The sequence below is a fragment of the Diadema antillarum genome, unplaced genomic scaffold (assembly GCF_040938485.1).
Source record: "Diadema antillarum isolate AM-2024a unplaced genomic scaffold, OU_Dant_1.0 scf00000060, whole genome shotgun sequence".
Classification (NCBI taxonomy): Eukaryota; Metazoa; Echinodermata; class Echinoidea; order Diadematoida; family Diadematidae; genus Diadema; species Diadema antillarum.
Window position 1 is genome coordinate 2,469,452 of NW_027270949.1, and position 21,008 is coordinate 2,490,459.

The 21,008-nt window shown below is 41.8% G+C and overlaps 1 protein-coding gene across 1 annotated transcript; it reads right to left on the reverse strand.

Annotated features, from left to right (window-relative positions):
* Window positions 1-14,933: 14,933 nt before the first annotated feature.
* On the reverse strand, window positions 14,934-17,393 carry LOC139716022 (uncharacterized). Its single transcript, XM_071627579.1, has one exon. The coding sequence runs from the start codon at window positions 17,391-17,393 to the stop codon at window positions 14,934-14,936; it is 2,460 nt and encodes an 819-aa protein (XP_071483680.1).
* Between the last annotated feature and the right edge of the window lie 3,615 nt (window positions 17,394-21,008).

Below are 21,008 nucleotides of genomic sequence, written 5' to 3' on the forward strand. Positions count from 1 at the left end.
TATTAGTAATGAATTTTTTCATGTCCATCCCTGCCAATAAAAGTGAAGTGTGTTTGACGGGGTTCTGTGTCATTCTGCCTATGAGAAAGGAAAGTTTTATTTTCGCCATGGTTGTTTCTCTATGCGTGGCCGTGGGTGATGGGTGTTGTTGGCATCTGGGCAGTAAAGAACCGAGTATCATGCTATAATACCCCCCCCCCTTAGGTTCTAAGCGTTCAATACGGTGATATATCTCTCTTCTTTATCATTTCAATCACTGCTGATGGAATTACAGAGTTATGTTATGACACGTTTCACTCAAAGCTTAAAAAACAAAGTTTATGCAAGATACAAGCAATGGTGCATGAGTCCTATAGGCCATTGATTTTAGATGAGAAATTATGATATGCCTATAGTAGGGGTGTCATTGATTAGGAATTATTAATGACACGATTAAGCACTCCTTCCACTTCTAACTCTCCCCTTTGAATGTGTGTCGATCACGTGAGATCGTCATAAATTATCATTCACGTATAAGCTTACGTTCAAAGTGTACTCTTAGTTGGAGGAGACCTATAGTTACATGGTTAAAGGCGATGTCTCTTTCGCTGGAGCCGTACGTTTGGCCCGTTTTTCTTTTGCCCTTTTCTCTTTAATTGAGGTATCACTTTCGTCCAGGATAAATCACATTCTCATGTAAACAGACTCACTTGCTCTGTATCCCTTGTTTTGTATCGGAGGCTTCATTGGTTTTACTGCTGGTAAATCTCACAGGCTTGTATATAGCTGTAAGAGCTCTCTGAACTGATCATTATGATAGCAAGATTAGAGAGAGTCATATTGGTTATGTAAATAATGGTCAAAGGTCATGTTTTAAAAGGCCACTGTTAAAGCCAGGATGGTTATAAACACTTAATTGTCATGTTTTATTTGTACGTGCCGAGGATCACTTGGAACCCGTTTACAGTGCGAGGCTCGGCCGCGGCTCGGCCGCGCCGATCCCACCTTCATTTCGGTGTAAACGCGCAAAAGGCCAAATGCGGGGCCAAAATTTACCTCGCATTAGGCCACGCTCTGGAGGTGGTCTCGGCCGCGGCCGAGCCGCGGTCGCGCCCGGCCTTCTTCTCAGTGTAAACGCAAACTGGGTAAATGCGCGGCCAACTTTAGTCTGGCTTCCAAACCCTAGCCTGTACTATTTCGCTATTCAGGATATTAACCACTGCAACGTCGAAAACTAGTATAGTTGAAGGTGGTTTTGTCCTGCAAAGGATTTTCTCCTTCGGCAAAAGCCTTTGCCCGAACGGCGACTTCGTCGCCACGGAATTCAGTTGGCAAAGGATCTGAAAACCAGACAATACCAAATTGCGTTTGTTTACAAGTAGAGCGCCACTACGACAAAATAATGAAAGGTTTGAATCAAAAGCGCGGTCGAGTCCGGCAGTGTAAACGGACTAAATTGCGGGGCTCGGCCTCGCAATTGAGGTTGGCCGCGGCCGCGGCTCCGCCCAGCCCCGCACCGTTAACGGGGTCTAAGTTTATGCACTGTACGTACTCAAAAAGTCCGTAAATCAACTTAGTCGCACACGCACAGAATTTCCACCTAGTTTGTGTGACAGAAAAACAAATGTGATCTGAATAATGTAGGCCCAAAAAAGTTCAACTAAGTATCTCATTATAACTTCCAGGTGCTATATTGCATTCTTTTCTTTGTCGATCACGGATAACCGATATCTGATGACCCCAAGCGTATCACCTAACTCGTCTTTAAAGTGACGAGTTTCATGTCTCGTTAAACTTTTTGGCCTATATCTCATGCTGTCAGTCTCCTACATGCCTCTTTTAAGGAAGGAGAACATGAGAAAAAATTGATATAGCGATAGAGAAAGTGATGAAGACAGAGGTGATAAGACTGCCTTCCATTGCAAAGCGGAAATTCAAAATGGACGAGGAATTTTTGGCAATGTAGGCGAAAATTGATAAAAAGCTTGAAACAAGTCGACTTTGGGTTCGAGTCTTTTTTTTGGGGGGGGGGAGGAATTAATTCAATTCAATTCAATTCAATTTTATTCAAAAACCAAACATAAATAACAAGATAACACAAATCGCTGATACAAAAATTCACATGGTTTTTAGGACCCCGAAAGAAGCTAGGCTTGTGAGTGGGGCCCTATGCAAGGTACAAATAAGTTGGACTCAGCAGCACAAAGGCCAACCGCCAATGATGTAAAGTGACATTCCCAATCGTAATAATCAGTTGAGTGAACATTCAGATCAGTCACTGAAACCACCGACAGCAGACCAAGGTACCACGTAAGTTCACACACTAACACTACGACATGGCAAGTACTAGTATAATCAGAAAAATCATGGCAACAGATAAACCTACATAAAAAAGGAGACCATAAACACACACACACACACACACACATACACACACACCCTCACACCCTCACACCCCCATACACAACCACACCACACAGAGCACTCAAAACTAAAGTAGGCTGGCCAATCTACATAACATCAAATAAATGTTTAACATGTAGTTTACCAAATTCATTTCAAATTGTCTAATAGATATTTTTTACACTGAACTTTGATCCTAGAAAATGTTTTACTGTTCCTAATGTCAACAGGTAGTTGGTTCCACTCTTTAATACGAGTGTTTCGGAAAGAATTCAAGAAAACAGTAGTCCTTACATGAGGACGATGGAAGAGGTTTCTTTGACGTGTGTGGTAATTATGAATCCATGAGTTCAGGGCAAATAATTCTTTTAACTGGCAAAACCGTGGCCAAGACTGAAGTTTATACACAAAAACCAAACAATGAAACGATACTAATTCATCAATTTGGTAGTAATTTTAACTGAAGGAATAATGGCTTACTCGGCTGTCGGAAGTTGGAATTTTACCTCTTGACCGAAATACAATACATTTAGTCTTTTGAACATTTAGCAATAGCTTATTACAACAAAACCAAGCAAATGATTTTTTTTTTTAATTTCAGCATTTGCAACTGTCATCAAAATAACAATATTTTTATTAGAGAGTAGTAAACTAGTGTCGTCAGCAAATAGTGAATATGAGAATATTTTTGATGAGTTAATGATATCATTGATATTTATCAAAAATAACAAAGGACCAAGCACTGACCCCTGTGGCACACCATACCGAATGGAACCAGATTACGATTTGACACCAGCAATCACTACATGTTGTGAGCGGTTAAGCATGTAGTTTTTAAACCATAATAATGCTGTTCCTCGGACTCCATAATGTTCAAGTTTACTCACAAGGATGTTGTGGTCTACATGGTGTCAAATGCCTTTTGACAAGTCTAGAAAAATTCCAAGGCAATAATGTCCACCATCAAATGATTTTATGATAGTATCCAACAAGTTGAAAACGCCCATGCTAGTAGAAAAACGTTTACGAAAACCAAACTGTTGTGGAGTCAGAACATCTCTTTTCAATAGAAAATCGTTTAAACGCTTGTAGACTATTTTCTCTAAGATCTTAGAAAAAATTGGTAAAAGGGCTATAGGTCTGTAATTAATCAGATTCTAATTATCATTTTTTTTATACACAGGAACTATTTTAGCTACCTTTAGCTTGTCAGGCACAATTCCTTGCGACAATGTTTTGTTGAAAATATCACATAATGGCTCAGCAAAAAAACAAAAAAAAAATGAATTAGTATACATTCCTTGACAACCCGAGGGGCAATATCATCCGACCCACTTGACTCCGATGACTTAAGAGAGGATACAAATTTAGTAATTTCAAATACAGAAGTTGGACTAAAAAACAAGGTTGAATTATCACTACTTGGCTTTAAGTATTCATAAAAAGACTGTGGGACTGAAGGAATCTCTGTACTTATTTTAGCGGGTAATCCTATAAAATACCTATTAAAAGCTTCTGCCTTCTGTTTACTCGACACCAGAGATGATCCTTCATGAAACGTCTCAGAAGAAATTGAGCATTTCTTACCTCGTCCCAACAGTCCATTAATGTGTGACCACGTTTGTTATATATATATATATATATATATATATTACCTTTTACGCTTTGAAATAAATCGTTATAAAAAGTCGTCTTTGCTAGACGAAGAGTTTTAACCAAAATGTTTTTGAACTCTACATATTTCTTTTTATTCACATTAGTTGGTGTTTTGACGTAACTGCTATAAAGCTTGTGTTTAAGATTTATTGACTTCAATAGGCCACAAGTAACCCAAGGTTTCCTACATTTTTTCTTACATGTCACTTGGGTCAGAGGAAAACACTAATCATATAAATCTGTAAAGACCCGAATAAAATATTCATATGAATCATTAGCATTATCCAATAAATACAGATCCTCCCAGTTGATATTCAGTAGCTGTTGCTTAAAAGATAAAATTCTTTCATCTGTTTTAGGCGCTTAAACATGGTTTGATTGTTGGATTTAAAATTCGTAAAATCACCCCTATTAACACAAAAGATAGGCATATGATCTGAAATGTCAGAACACAGAACACCAGCATTAAACTCGTTACGAATACAGTTTGTAAAGATATTATCTATGAGTGTAGCTGTATTTTGAGATATACGAGTAGGCTTCGTTATGAGAGAAAATAAGCCACCTGAGATTATTAAATCAACGAAATCTTTAACCTTATCCTCACAATCATAATTCATCAGATTGAGGTTAAAATCTCCCATAATATAAACATCTTTATTTTCCCTGTTCAATATTTGCAACTGGAATTCAGTGTTTTCTATAAAAGATGTAATATCACTATTAGGTGCCCTATACATACAACCGACTATTACTTTCTTATTATTGTTACTACCTATTTCAACAAAAATCGATTCATAGCCCGGCTTTGCACCAGACAAATCATCCCGGATTTTACTTGCTAATTCTTCTTAACATACAAAGCAACTCCACCACCAGTCTTATCAGATGGACATACATGAGCAAAAGAGTAACCTGGTATCTGGAATAAAGAAACATCAGAAGTGGGCTTTAACCAGGTTTCAGAAACACCAATTATTGAGAAGTTATGTTTGAGGTATAGGACAATAAGGAAACTAGCTCATCATAATTTTTATTTAAACTTCTGGCATTTACATGTAAAATATCAAAATTATTACCTAACTTCCCTTGCAAAACTTCACAATCAACATAATTACAATCATTTACTAAAATATTTGTTTCTTCTTGCAAATCATTATCCATTAAACCAGTAGATAGTAGTAAATACCACTACACAGCAGTAGTACAAATACTTCATATTATTTAGAGCCAACCGAAACAAACCGGACACATGCGGAGCATATAGGCAAACACACCAACGAGCACACAAGCACACACCAGCAGTAACATGCTTAAATAAACTATGCAAAACAGAGCACAGCAGCCAATTAACAAAAAGGACTGCAAACATTGTGCCTATCAAAGAGAAAGAAAAAAAAGAAAAGTGTGTATAGATGTGTATATATGTAAAGAAAGTGTATATATATGTAAAGAAAAAGATAAAAAATGCTCTATAAAAGAATACAAGAATGAACAAAATACAAGTTTATGAAACTTGCATACATGTATGTGAAAAAATCACACTAAAAAGATGAACAGGAATATCAAGGTTAAAGTGTTCAAAAAGTTTGGGTCACTTCAGAAATGGTCATGTAAAATGAACCAACCAATATCTATAGCTTTCTAAGATCCTCCATGCATGCAATCAGATGTTTGTTACCTCCCTTGTCAGTGACAAGGATGCGTCCATCCCGCGACCAAGCTGCTTTGACTTTCTCTGAAGCTCCTGCACTTTTCAGTAACTCATGGTTAGCCTTGGTGAGGTCTTCTTGGATCGCCTTTCCCTTGTCCTTTCAGCACCCTGCGCTTGGAGATAACTTCCTGGCGATCTCTATAAGACTTGAATTTCGCTCTGATCGGCCTGGGGATTTTCTTTTGGCGGTGTTTTTCTTTCGAACCGTTGCGATGAGTGCGCTCCAGATCAGCCTTTGTCAGTGGTACTCAAAGGGTCTCATTAAATTTTGATAGACGCAAGATGATCTCGTCGGTAGCTGTAAAACTAAACGACAGGCTCTTGTCAATCATGCTGTTATTTTCAATGCATTAAAAAAAAACATGGAGCAAAATAATAATATGTAGTGGTATCAAATCATGGAGGTCTGCGCTTGTACATCAATAAAAATATTTTATAAATAAATGTGTAAGTCTGATGCATAATTAGCTTGATCGTGGAAAAGGAATGCGGTTGCACTCGATGTTTCTTTCATCTGATACTCCGACAGCAGTATGTCTATGCACCGTAGTCTTTTTTTAATCAATTTTTTAAGATAGTTCGATCTAAACACAAAAAGAAACACACACAGAATGTTTTAATATCCGAAGCATCTGACATGCTACTACTCTCTCTTAAAAAAACAAAACAAAACAAAACAAAACAAAACAGTGGCAACGCTCACTCACCTGCTCACGAAGGAGTGAATTTCAGAAAGAGTGAATTTTAGAGTGAAAATATGTTTGTTTGTTTTTCAACTTTCATTTGGGGTGACTATTGGCTCCTTGCGCCTGCCGTTTGTAGCTTGTTTCTGCTCCACGTACGTGACCACCCTCTTTGCTGCGAGCACATACATTTATTTTGGTAAACCGTTATTTTAATGACAGACCTCCGATCACATCTAACGGGAATTATAGATAGGAAGGCGCACAACATTGGAAGGATAAAGCGGAAAGACAGTTCCAGAAGACTAATTGAACTAGATCGCTACTAAATCCAGGAAGGTGTGAGAAAGAATATGTCCCCTAGACCTTTGTCATGCATGTGATGAAGTTAAAGAGATTATCATCCATCGGATCATCAAGCCCAGAGCGGGTTGATAGATATATCATGGACCTAAGGTCCATGGATATACCAACCCGCTCTGATCAAGCCTAGACAGCGCCCTCTTAAGTTGCGATGAAGAATGAACCATAATCATGATAATAATTTATACAATACAATTCAATTCCAATTCAAATTTATTCCGTTTTTCGACAATAAAAAAATAACATGACATACATCACTCTTTCTTCAGTGATAGGAATCATAATATAAAAGAACAAACAAAGTGAGTTTAACAAAGTAAAGCAGTCCTTATTATACTTACAGTAAAGATACATTGCAATGCCTGAAGTAAATTGAAATAAAGTGGAATATCAACGTACACAAGGCGAAAAACGGAGGGACCCACTGAAAAGACGGGGCTTGTAGAGTGTGGGCCCCTCGGGAGAGAAAGAATCAGTGGATAATATTGGTAGCAATCGGCATCAGAACAGAACAAGAATGACTGAAGCAACAACAGCAGAAAATAATTGTAACAGCAGAAAAAGAAAAATTAAAGAAAGAAGAAAAGAGAAAAAAAAGAAATGTTTAAAACAATTGACAAAGTAAAAATAGAAATAGACAAAATGAAAATAGAAATGGAAGCCCACACAGTCAGATAGAAAAGGAAAAAAACACAATGACAGCACTAACATATAAACAGACATGAAGCGACAAAGGGACATCGACGAGGCTAGTTAAGAGCAAAAGACAGGCTATATACGAACAATAATGTACAGTACCATTTATAAAATGTACATCAGTTAACAGGATAGTAAGTCGTGTATCTTCGGACTGACAAATTCTGGGATTTGGGTGTCGTGGGAAAAGTTTTGTTTGTTTGTTTGTTTGTTGATTTGTTTTGTTTGTGTGTGTGTGTGTGTGTGTTTGTTTTTTTGTTTTTTAGAATCAGCCTCTTAAATGATGAGGGACATCTGGCACTAACGAATTTCGTATTTTAATCTTCCAGCATTCCCGTATGAGCCCTAAACTGTCTTTGTATGATATAGACCTACATGTTTTCTTCTATAGTGTGTGTATTATACCAATTCTTTACTTCATACATTGTTATAGATTTTATTCATACCCTATATCTGCATGAGCTCACATAATTTATGAGAACATCCACTTGATCGGCCGATTTCAAAACAACCCATCTCACTGCCAACAGTGCCAATCTAATAGGCTGGTACTAGTGATTTAAATTAGCAAATTGAACCAAATCTATGCATTTTTTATTCCACCATTAGTGCTAATTTTGTATAAATTCTAACTTTTAATACCTCGGTTCCATTATCTTTCAATCAAAACGCTGCTTAATGCGACTGCCTTCCCTTAATACGCATGGATCGTTGTACACATTACCCATTTCTATTCCATAGGATGGATTTATACTGTATTATGTTTTACACAAAATTTTATCAAATTAGTGTGAAATGAAGTTTCCTGAGCATTCCTGAATATTTTATGATAACGATAACATCAAAGCATTGTTGGGAAAAGTGGAGAAAATTAGACCACCTTATCTTGTCTCATAATATGTCATTTGGGGAAAAACTGCTACTTTTTTTTTCTTAAACAGGGTAATGCAGTTTAAGAATGCTTCGAAGACTTTAAGGAAAAATTACACTTGACGAAATCCGGTCCGAAAAATGTTGAAAGGATGTAACTGAAGTTTTTTTTTTCTTTCTTTTTACTATTACTGGTATAAAAAGAAAGGAAAGAAAGAAAGAAAAAGAGGCTATACTGTATTTTTTTTCTCTTATTCTCTTCGGTCTCCTGAGAGATTTAGAAAGCGGGTTACAAAATAATCATATTGAAATATTTTGAAAATTATCATCAAAATTAATGTGAGGACTGGGTTTTAAATTTTGGTTTTGTTTCGGAGATCATATTTTGAATACCCACACACAAAATGTCTCCTATGGTAATATTTTGGCATTTTGCCTGTGGTGAGGTGGGATACCTGTCTAGAGATAGGGGCGTATTGAACAATGTTCCGGTGAGGGGGAAGGGGGTTCTCCAAGGCAGGAAAAGCCTGTGAAAGCCCGTGAAAGAGGGTTCAGAAATTTTGGCAGCCCGGAGACCGGGGGGGGGGGGGGGGGGGTGCTTTCTAAGAGGGGAGCGAGCCGTTGTTGTTGTGGTGGTGGTATGGTGGTGGTGGTGGACCAGTGGTGGAGGTTTGGTTTGGTTTTACGACGCTTTTTCAGTCAAACTTAGCACCGGACTTAGCAATAGTATAGTACAGCAGTGCTCGGTGACTGTAAAATTGGAGTCTGCTCAATATTGATACGCCATATTTTGCTGCACTGCAAAAAGTCCGGTGTTAAATAATGAACACCGAGCTGGTGTTAAATTTTCGGTGCTCATTTATGGTGTTAAATTAATACCTCCGGGTGTCATTTCCAAATTTCAAACTGTTTTTTGAAGAGTTTCTTAGTAACTGCACTTCTTGTTGATTTTTGATTTAAACAAGACGATCAAGAATTTTACATTAAAATACTAGATTTTTGAAAAAATGTGAAAATAAATTTACACCACAGTAACACCAGCTGTTGTGGTCTCCTATTGAAGCTGGACGGGTGTTAAACCATTGATATTAACACCAACAAATATCAAATCAACACCATGTGGTGTCATTTTTGAATTAACACCAGTACAGTGCCAAAATAACACCAGGTACGGTGTCAAATTAACACCACGAAGTGTGATGTGAACACTTTTCAACACCATCACAGTGCATTTTCAACACCTGTGGGTGTGGTCCTTTATTGAAATTTGATCGGTGTTAGATTTAACACCCGTGGTGTTAAATCTAACACCGATGTTTTTACAGTGTGGTTTAGTCAAGAAGTCAGTGTTCGGCGCGGTTCAAACAAGTTTGTCAGCTCTTGCCCCGACGTAGAGGGCTCAATAACATACAGGGACACTGAGGAACCATCTTGAGCCCTTTTATATAATTCTAGGCTCTATCACTAGCTGGTGAAATATTAAACCTTTATTGATGCTTTCTATTATAGAATGTAGTTAGTTCTCTTCCCCCCCCCCCTCTCTCTCTCTTTCTCTCTCTCCCTCTTTCTCTCACTGTGCCTTTATCAGTCAAAATGTTCGTCATTCCTTTTTTTTTTTTTTTTGCTTTGGTATTGTTCAAACGTGCTGATATGAAGGGCTACATAAAAAAAAAACAAGAATTAAGTAAACATGAAGGTAAGGTTCTCTGTTGAACCAGAGAGGTTTAAGAGAGGGAGTTCCAACTAGCTTTAATCTTTTAAACAGCTGTCAGTTTTCTATTGCTGTACAAACATAATTCCACAGGTGCATTTGTGCCTTTGACGATCGGTGTCGAGGCCGCCGTCTTGCTGAGCAATCTGAAGATTCATCTGTTCATTTTGAACGTCAACATAATGTTGGCTTTATTTTGGTTGATCGTTTCATAAATGAAATAAAATCTCACTTACTCATGAAGCATATTATGAAACAAAAATCAATCACGTCAAGAAGTACATCCGAGCTGTATCATGTGAAAGTGTTGAAAACTGTAGGGCCTATACCCTCCTGCATGGAAAGCCGGTTTTATCACTTTCCACATGATTCCAACACGTGATTATCACTGATACAGCAGAATTATAATTCTTTATCAGATATACCCGGGAGTGACCAGTCGAGTAATTTTCATTTTTATGTCATCGCTTCTTTTCTTCCTTTTTTTTTTTTTTGGCGCAATAGGCCTATACACTCGCGCATGCCCGTGTTTTAAGCACAGAGCTACCAAGTCTCACGCACTCTGCGTGAGACCCACGCATTTAGGGTCCGTCTCATGATCTCACGCATGGCACCTACCTAGTATAATTATTTTCTCACGCATTGGGAGCATAGCTCAAAGGATTAACGTAATAGTCGCAATTTGAAGGTCATACCGGTATCCCTGTGGTCTTTCAAAATAAGTAAAAGATAGTCACTTAAGTATGCACCAGATCGCGCCATTAAGAAGTAAAAATTGAAAAAGCTCCGTACCGTGCTCTCCCCCCCCCCCCCCCCCTCCCCCAGCTCGGTCGCTTCAGTTGCAACCAGTGGAGACCAGTGGATACACCAGTAGAGACTAGCTAAAATTGTTTACTGGTTTGTACTGGTGTAACTGTGCAACTGGAAACATGGGCACAGACCAGTAACTGTTATCAACTGGTTGTGGGGACTGGTTCCTATAAAATCCCATATGTACCTGTATACCGATTGTCCACTTATTAGCTAGACCAGTTAAAGTCACCTGGAACCAGTTGTATGTAGCTGGTTCCAGTTGAAATTAACTGGAACCAGTTGAAATTTCCAACTGGTTGTAACTGGTTTTTCCTTCTGGGTTCGCTCCCTCGCTCGTGCGCATGCGCCCGCGCCAAGGACGCCGAGTCATGAAAATCTCACGCCTAGAAATTTTTGGAACTTGGCATCTCCATGTGAGCATTCTATGTCACCTATCATTATATAGGTAAGTATAGGGATGGCGAAAAGTAATTAGGGCCTACCATCACAAATGTCTTCCTTAGAACAGGTTCCCTGCTAAGAAAGTGGCTGGTGATTATTCAATATCGTCTTTTATGTTCACGACAACACGGTTTTTTATGTTCACAACAACACAACATTCCACTTCGACTGCTGTAATCAATGTCATTGAAGACCTTTGCGTGTGCCATTATAGACAAAGGTTATGTTGTTGGTTTAAATTTGACTAGATCATGAAAAAGCGTTTGATCTATTTCGCATGACATGATATTAAAGAAATTAGTTTACGATGGTTTTGATGAGAATGTGACCAGATGGTTTAGACATTACCTTAGTCAAAGGAGACAGATAAATGTGGTCAATGGAAACGAATCATCCTGTTCTTTTGTGCAAATATGGTGTAGGCCCTACCGCAAGGCAGCATATCGGGTCCCCTCTTATTTATATTCTTAAACGATCTCGCAAAAGTTGTTGAAAAGTGTCGCCTGTCTTTGTATGCGGATGACACCTGTGTGTATTTTGCATCCAAAACCCCCCAAGAATTACAACACGTTTTGAACAATGATCTTTTGCTGATGGCTAATTGGTTTTCGCATAACCACCTGATATTAAATGTACAGAAATGTACTAGAATTACAAGATTAAGATCCTTTAGCAATTTCAACGTTTGTATTGGTAATGAAGAACTCGAAAGAGTTTATCAATGTAAATACCTCGGTGTTATTATTTCTTGTAATCTAAGTTGGTCTCAGTAAATTGAAAGTATAAGAGTTAAGGCCATACGCAATCGTTATTTACTCAGAAGGGCAAGGGGTTTTATTGACAAAGCAACAGCTCTATACGCTGACATACCACACTTTAATCCAAAGTCACTTGGACTCAGGCTGTTGTACTCTGTGGATGAATGGCAATTCAGTGCACTTGCCTAAAAGGCGATTGCAGATAATACAAAACAGGGCGCTGGGAATCGTGTTGCAAGTTGATAATCGTTTTAACCGCCAAACATTATATAGTATACACTTAAAGTTGACTGTCTAATTGATCGTTGGTGTCACATGGGCGGACTTAAATAATACTCAATCACACTCGTGCCATTCACTTTAATGTACAATTTAATAAACCATTTGTAGAATATTTACAAGACTGAAATCAAGGAGTTGTGACCAACATAAAATGCAAAATCAAAATTCTGAGTGAGATAAATTAAATTACAATACTCTTATATTCGACAACCATGTGAACGGGACCCTGTCTTGGTCCGGTTCCACCTGTACTTTTGGCTTGACACTTCTTCAGAATAATTATAACAGCTTCACTATTAATTCGTTATCCCTGACAATACACTATCTGCTATCAAGCGCAACACTATATGGTTCACACCACCGTAGTGCTGATCCTGAGATGACCAGCCTGCACGCACGACGGTTTACCGCGGTTATAACACTTGCCTTCAATTACACTGCTTCCGTTTACATCCGGGTTCTGTGTTAACCCGCAACTCTCATGGAGTGTATAAATACCAACATTCGAATTATGTGCACATCATATTCATCCTTTTACCAATTTAACATGACCTTCACCTCTCTACTTCGGCGACACTTCCTCGTCGTAACCAATCATATCAACAGGGTGTCATGCACCCGCCAGGTTCATCGCTCACCTGCGTTGTCCACAGAGTCACCTTAATTGTCAAACTATTCGCTTCCAGAACATAACTGATTCGTGGGTGGAGCGTCCTTGTATGCGAGGTTGCTGTTCCAGCTCCAAAGTCTCGCGAGGGACCCGCGTTCCGTATTCATTGGCGTCAAAAGTTCTCCCTAGCGAGGGGCGGGCACAGTCGCTCCGCTGCGAATGCGTCGGCCTGGGAGTAGATTCGACCTCGGCCTCGGCGCCATCAATGACCGGTGTAATATGACCAAAATGCCTCTTCTTCTTGTCTACTGGGAGGCTGCAAAGGCTGTTGAAATACGCCTTCTGGCAGCAAACAAAATCTGAACTCAAATCAGCCAGTATACAGGCTGACGGTAAGGTGGACGGACGGCTCCTGGCCGCAAACGAAATTGGGCTTAGACACAAAATTATCTTGCCAACTGGCGCCTGGGTGTGGCAGGTTGGTTTTCTGCCATCACGGAGCTAACTCAATGTTCTCTCGGTGAAATCAAAATGGTGTCTGCCACGAAAAGATCCAACTCTACTGTTAAATTGCTACTCGACTACGACACTCCTTTTCGAGGCATTTGGAATATTTGATACAACTAAAAGGACTTGAACGAAAACACCTATACCGCACTCTCCCGGAACTGGAGCTATTTCCTGTCTTTTCTTTCTACATTAATTGACATGCAAAAATAAATGAACTCCTCTCGGTCATCGATGGCGCGACTTGTAAAACATTTACACCTGTCCTATCACTTTCTCTCTCTCGCTCTCGCTTTCTCTCTCGCTCCCTCACTCGCACTTTTTGTCTCGTTATCCCTACCCGTAAACATGTTTGTCCAGTTGAATGACCGGTAGGTGTTGTACATGAAACAACCTGGAAATGCATTTTCAATGTGACATTTCACTCCCCCTTCCGAAAAATGCATTTCATAATTAAAAGAAATTACTTATAACACTATCTTTCTCCCTACAGCCGGCTTAGTAGGTCTGCGCCAACATTCTCGCTGCCGCGGATAGCTTCCACCCGGAATCTGTAGGGTTGCAAAGCCAGAATCCAACGCATTAGCCTCCCATTTGCAGGGCTAGCCTTGTTCATGTACACTAGTGGGTGGTGGTCGGTTTCTAGCACAAATTGTCTGCCGTACAAGTATGGTTCGAACTTCTTTACTGCCCAAACTACAGCTAAGCACTCACGTTCTATGGTTGAGTATGCTTGTTCTCGTCGAAGCAGTTTTCGGCTCGCGTAGGAGACTGGAAATCGTTCGTCTTGGTGTGTTTGGAGGAGGACTGCTCCTAGTCCAACGTTGGAGGCGTCTGTCCTGAGGATGAAGTCCTGTGACAAATCTGGCAAATGAAGGATAGGGGGGTTAGAAAGTTTTTCCTTCAGTGTTGTGAAGGCCTGCTCTTGGCTCGTTTCCCATTTTACCTTGTTTGGTTCAGCATTTCTGGTCCTGTCTGTGAGTGGTGCGGCGACGGCGGCGTAGTTCGGAATGAACTTCCGGTAGTAGTTCGCCATACCTAGGAAGGATCTGAGCTCTCGTTTGGTCTGAGGCTGACTTACCTCTTGGATGGCTTTGAGTTTTTCAGGGCGGGGTCTTACCTGTCCGTGTTCGATCACATGTCCTAGGAATTCGACGCTTGTCTGTCCGATGAAGCACTTACTTGGTCTAGCAGTGAGCTTTGCGGCTCGTAGTCGTCTGAAGAGTTCTGTGAGTGTACGTAGGTGTTCTTCCCACGTGGTCGAATAGATGAGGATGTCGTCGATGTAGTTTACCGTTCCTCCGAGTCGGTCTAGCAGTCTCCTCATCAGTCGACTGAAGGAGGCGGGAGCGTTCACTAAGCCGAAGGGCATCATTGTGAACTGAAAGAGACCATCGGGGGTAAGAAAAGCGGTTAGTGGTTTGGATTCGGCAGCCATGGGTACCTGTCAGTATCCTTTGCTGAGATCTATTTTGGTGAAGAACTTTGCATGGGCGACTTTTGTGAAGAGTTCATCTTGATCTGGTATGGGTTCAGCATCAAATACAGTCACTTTATTGAGTTTTCTGAAGTCTACACAAAACCGGTTGCTGCCATCGGGCTTTTTAACCAGTACTATGGGGGAGGCAATGGGGCTTTCTGATGGCTCAATTACTCCGAGCGATAGCATGGTTTTTACCTCTTCTCTGACTGTGTCTCTAAGAGAGTGGGGAATGGGATATGGTTTACTCTTCAGGTGTTCATTTCCTTTGAGTTTGATGTGGTGTTCGCCTAACGTGGTTCGACCGGGAAGATCAGACAGGACGTCTTTGTACTCGTTGAGGAGTTCGTTGACCTGTTCTTTCTGTGGGGAGGAAAGGGCTGAGTTAATTGAGACATCGTCGAGTGACTCTTTCGCCTGAAATGGGAAAGGCTGTAGGAGAGATGTGTTAGTTAGTGGTTGCTGCGTTTCTTCCTCGTCATCATTTTGCTCTTCGCATTCGATCACGGCGGTACAAGCAGCTTCGGCATCTGAAATAGAGGGAACATCATTTCTAGCGTGATACTTTTTCAGAAGATTGATGTGGAACACCTTTGGTTTCCCGTTGAGGTCGATCCTGTAGTCCATGGAGCTGATTTTGGAGATCACGTCAAAGGGGCCCTTCCATTGTAGAAGGAGCTTATTCCTGTCAGTTGGTAGGAGTAGGAGTACCTTGTCTCCGACTTGTAGCTCCCTGTGTTTTGCCTTCTGATTGTAGTATTTTGCATACCTGTTTGCTGATTTCTGAAGTTGAGTGTGGGCGTTGCGGCATGTCTCGTCGATCCTGTTTCGGAGATCAAGTACATAGTGGTAAGTAGACTTGGTCTCACCTGTTTCGGCTTCTCCTGTCCAGAGTTCTCTCAGGATGTCGAGGGGTCCGCGTACCTTCCGGCCGTAAAGAAGCTCGAACGGGGAGAACCCCATGCTCTCTTGTGGTGCTTCTCTCACTGCAAATAGAAGGGGAGTAATGTACCTGTCCCAGTCTTTTGGGTTTTCAGCGCACATACGTTTCAACATTTGTTTTAGAGTGCCATTGAAGCGCTCAACTAGTCCATTCGCGGCAGGGTGATATGGGGATGTAGTGAAGTGTTTGATGGAGAGTAATTTGCTTACCTCTTTCATGAGATCAGATGTGAACTGAGTCCCTTGATCGGTCAGCATTTCCTTGGGGATTCCGACTCTGGTGAAGATGCTCACTAGGGCTTCTGCAACTCTTTCTGTCTCGATGCTTGGGAGTGGGATTGCCTCGGGGTACCTAGTAGCAACATCAATAACGGTAAGTATGTACCTATTTTTCTGGTCAGTCATTGGGTGTATTGGTCCAACTATGTCTACAGCAATGCGTTCGAAGGGGACTTCGATGAGCGGCATTTTTCCGAGTGGGACCTTGGTTACACGACCTTTTGATAGTGTACGTTGGCATACGTCACCTTGATGCCCTCCGAGTATGTTTTCATGGGCTGTTTGCATAACCTGTTTGCGGTATTGTTTTGGTACTACCACTTGTGTGATTGTTGTGTCGGGGTCCATTTGGGGAGAGTGGAATGAGCGATACAGCATTCCGTCTTTGTAAAAGAAGGAAGAGAGACCGTTATTGCGACTTACCTTCTCTGAACGAGTATCGGCGAGTTCTCGCAGGCGGTGTAATGTTTCATCCTTCTGTTGTGCCTCTTTGAGAGCTGTTGGAGTCACGATATCTTCCATTGGGTGTGGGGTTCTGAGAGGACGAAATGGCTTACCGTCTCGTTGAGCCTGGGCTCTCGTCTGTACTGCGCCGACAGGCATTGGTGTAGCCGTCCAGTCAGGATCTGGGTTGTCTGGTTCTCTTACTCCGGGTAGGTTACCTAAAATCAGGTCATAGAGTGGAGTTTTCATGCACAATGCGTTAACTTTTCCTACGTAGAAGGGAGTGTCAACATCTATTCTAGCGACGGGGAGAGTTTTCACTGTGCCGTCAATCAGCACGCAAGTACTTTCTTCACCTGTCATTTGGTTTGGCTGGACAAGATCTTGTTTAATGACAGCTCCGCTGCAGCCGCTGTCTCTGAGAACAGAAATTTGATTGTTATTGACTAGTCCGTTAGTAACTGGCATTTGTCTGACCACATGTTCTTTGGTGCATGCTGCACTCATCAACGGCAAGGAGTGTCCACATTTGAATTGGATATGGTCTGTGGTGGATTCTAGCTTGGGGGCATTGAGTGGCATCCGAACCATCATACAAGAAGCCTCAATTTTGACCTTTGTGTTAGTGCAAGCTGGACATTGACAGGGAGTATGTGGATTTGGTTCTACCTGATCGGGTTCCAATGAAGCCAGGTTGTGTTCCGAGATAGGGGGGTTTCCTTGCTCTGGATCCTGGGCGAGGACTAGACCTGCCGATTTCATGGGGGAGAAAGGACAATAGTTAGCAATGTGACCTGGTTTGTGGCATAAGAAACACGTTCTGCCTCTGTTTCCCTGTTTTGTACAATCACGGGCAAGGTGACCGTGTTAGGTGGCAGTTTGTAACATTTGGGTTGAGATGGGGGCCTATTTCCTGAAATGTTATTTGGAGGGATTTTACCTTCAGGTCTGGTGTTGCTCCGTGGTATCTGTCCACGTGCGTCTGGATGTTCCTTTGTGCCGGTGGGGTTGGTTTGAAGGTGCCTCCTCTGGTCGTCTAAGTACTGCTCAGACTAGTTTCACCACGTCCTTCGAAGTCTCGGGCTGCCGTTCTTTTAGGAAGATGGCCAGCTCTCGATGACACCCACTGATGAGCTGCTCCCGGAGGAGTAGATCTGCCAGCTCCTCGAAGGTGTGCTCTATACAGAGGGGCTTACCCACCTGTTCAAGTAGTTCTCTAGTCGGTTTGCATACTGGGATGCCGTTTCTCCTGTTGTCGGTTTGCCTGAAAAAAACTTGGAGCGAAATCCTTCTGCAGTGAGCTGAAAGGATTTCAAGAGTGCATGTCTCAAAGTGTCATAATCATTGGATTCCGCACTTGACAATCTAGAGTGAACATCAAGAGCCTTACCTGTAAGCAGTGTGCTTAAGTTGGGTGCCCAGTCTGTAGTTGGCCAGTTTTGATTTTTGGCATATCGTTCGAACCGCTGTAGATAGGCATCTATGTTATCTTTGTCTTCCTGAAATAGAGGCAATTTTGGAGATCGAGCTTTGCACCCATTAGAACTTGATTCGCTTTTGGTTAGCTTTTCACGCGCTATCGCCAATTGTAGCTCGGCTGTCTTTCCTGTCGCCATAACTCTAACATGTCCGCTCTTTCCTCTCTGAGTCTCTTTTGCTCGTCTGTAACAAACTTGCCTAAGCTCCTCTCCACTGAATTCGAACTTTTTCTCCAATTTCAGTAACTTAGCTAGCTCCATTCTGAATTACCTGAGCACTTATAATACAAAAATGTATTCAGATCAGTTCAGATCATGTACACAATGAATATACAACGGTGCACCTATAGATAGTACATACATAGATACATACATAGATAGTACATACATACAAATGTAGAGGAAACAAAACAAATCACAAGTTTTCCTCAACCTTTTTCTTTACTCTGTTTTCTCCGTTTATATACCCATGTGACTTCGAATGGCACGAGTTATACTCCCGGACAAGCCCCCAGAAAATGTCACATGGGCGGACTTAAATAATACTCAATCACACTCGTGCCATTCACTTTAATGTACAATTTAATAAACCATTTGTAGAATATTTACAAGACTGAAATCAAGGAGTTGTGACCAACATAAATGCAAAATCAAAATTCTGAGTGAGATAAATTAAATTACAATACTCTTATATTCGACAACCATGTGAACGGGACCCTGTCTTGGTCCGGTTCCACCTGTACTTTTGGCTTGACACTTCTTCAGAATAATTATAACAGCTTCACTATTAATTCGTTATCCCTGACAATACACTATCTGCTATCAAGCGCAACACTATATGGTTCACACCACCGTAGTGCTGATCCTGAGATGACCAGCCTGCACGCACGACGGTTTACCGCGGTTATAACACTTGCCTTCAATTACACTGCTTCCGTTTACATCCGGGTTCTGTGTTAACCCGCAACTCTCATGGAGTGTATAAATACCAACATTCGAATTATGTGCACATCATATTCATCCTTTTACCAATTTAACATGACCTTCACCTCTCTACTTCGGCGACACTTCCTCGTCGTAACCAATCATATCAACAGGTGTCATGCACCCGCCAGGTTCATCGCTCACCTGCGTTGTCCACAGAGTCACCTTAATTGTCAAACTATTCGCTTCCAGAACATAACTGATTTCGTGGGTGGAGCGTCCTTGTATGCGAGGTTGCTGTTCCAGCTCCAAAGTCTCGCGAGGGACCCGCGTTCCGTATTCATTGGCGTCAAAAGTTCTCCCCTAGCGAGGGGCTGGCACAGTCGCTCCGCTGCGAATGCGTCGGCCTGGGAGTAGATTCGACCTCGGCCTCGGCGCCATCAATGACCGGTGTAATATGACCAAAATGCCTCTTCTTCTTGTCTACTGGGAGGCTGCAAAGGCTGTTGGAATACGCCTTCTGGCAGCAAACAAAATCTGAACTCAAATCAGCCAGTATACAGGCTGACGGTAAGGTGGACGGACGGCTCCTGGCCGCAAACGAAATTGGGCTTAGACACAAAATTATCTTGCCTAACTGGCGCCATTAATTGACATGGCAAAAATAAATGAACTCCTCTCGGTCATCGATGGCGCGACTTGTAAAACATTTACACCTGTCCTATCACTTTCTCTCTCTCGCTCTCGCTTTCTCTCTCGCTCCCTCACTCGCACTTTTTGTCTCGTTATCCCTACCCGTAAACATGTTTGTCTAGTTGAATGACCGGTAGGTGTTGTACATGAAACAACCTGGAAATGCATTTTCAATGTGACATTTCACTCCCCCTTCCGAAAAATGCATTTCATAATTAAAAGAAATTACTTATAACACTATCTTTCTCCCTACAGCCGGCTTAGTAGGTCTGCGCCAACATTCTCGCTGCCGCGGATAGCTTCCACCCGGAATCTGTAGGGTTGCAAAGCCAGAATCCAACGCATTAGCCTCCCATTTGCAGGGCTAGCCTTGTTCATGTACACTAGTGGGTGGTGGTCGGTTTCTAGCACAAATTGTCTGCCGTACAAGTATGGTTCGAACTTCTTTACTGCCCAAACTACAGCTAAGCACTCACGTTCTATGGTTGAGTATGCTTGTTCTCGTCGAAGCAGTTTTCGGCTCGCGTAGGAGACTGGAAATCGTTCGTCTTGGTGTGTTTGGAGGAGGACTGCTCCTAGTCCAACGTTGGAGGCGTCTGTCCTGAGGATGAAGTCCTGTGACAAATCTGGCAAATGAAGGATAGGGGGGTTAGAAAGTTTTTACTTCAGTGTTGTGAAGGCCTGCTCTTGGCTCGTTTCCCATTTTACCTTGTTTGGTTCAGCATTTCTGGTCCTGTCTGTGAGTGGTGCGGCGACGGCGGCGTAGTTCGGAATGAACTTCCGGTAGTAGTTCGCCATACCTAGGAAGGATCTGAGCTCTCGTTTGGTCTGAGGCTGACTTACCTCTTGGATGGCTTTGAGTTTTTCAGGGCGGGGTCTTACCTGTCCGTGTTCGATCACATGTCCTAGGAATTCGACGCTTGTCTGTCCGATGAAGCACTTACTTGGTCTAGCAGTGAGCTTTGCGGCTCGTAGTCGTCTGAAGAGTTCTGTGAGTGTACGTAGGTGTTCTTCCCACGTGGTCGAATAGATGAGGATGTCGTCGATGTAGTTTACCGTTCCTCCGAGTCGGTCTAGCAGTCTCCTCATCAGTCGACTGAAGGAGGCGGGAGCGTTCACTAAGCCGAAGGGCATCATTGTGAACTGAAAGAGACCATCGGGGGTAAGAAAAGCGGTTAGTGGTTTGGATTCGGCAGCCATGGGTACCTGCCAGTATCCTTTGCTGAGATCTATTTTGGTGAAGAACTTTGCATGGGCGACTTTTGTGAAGAGTTCATCTTGA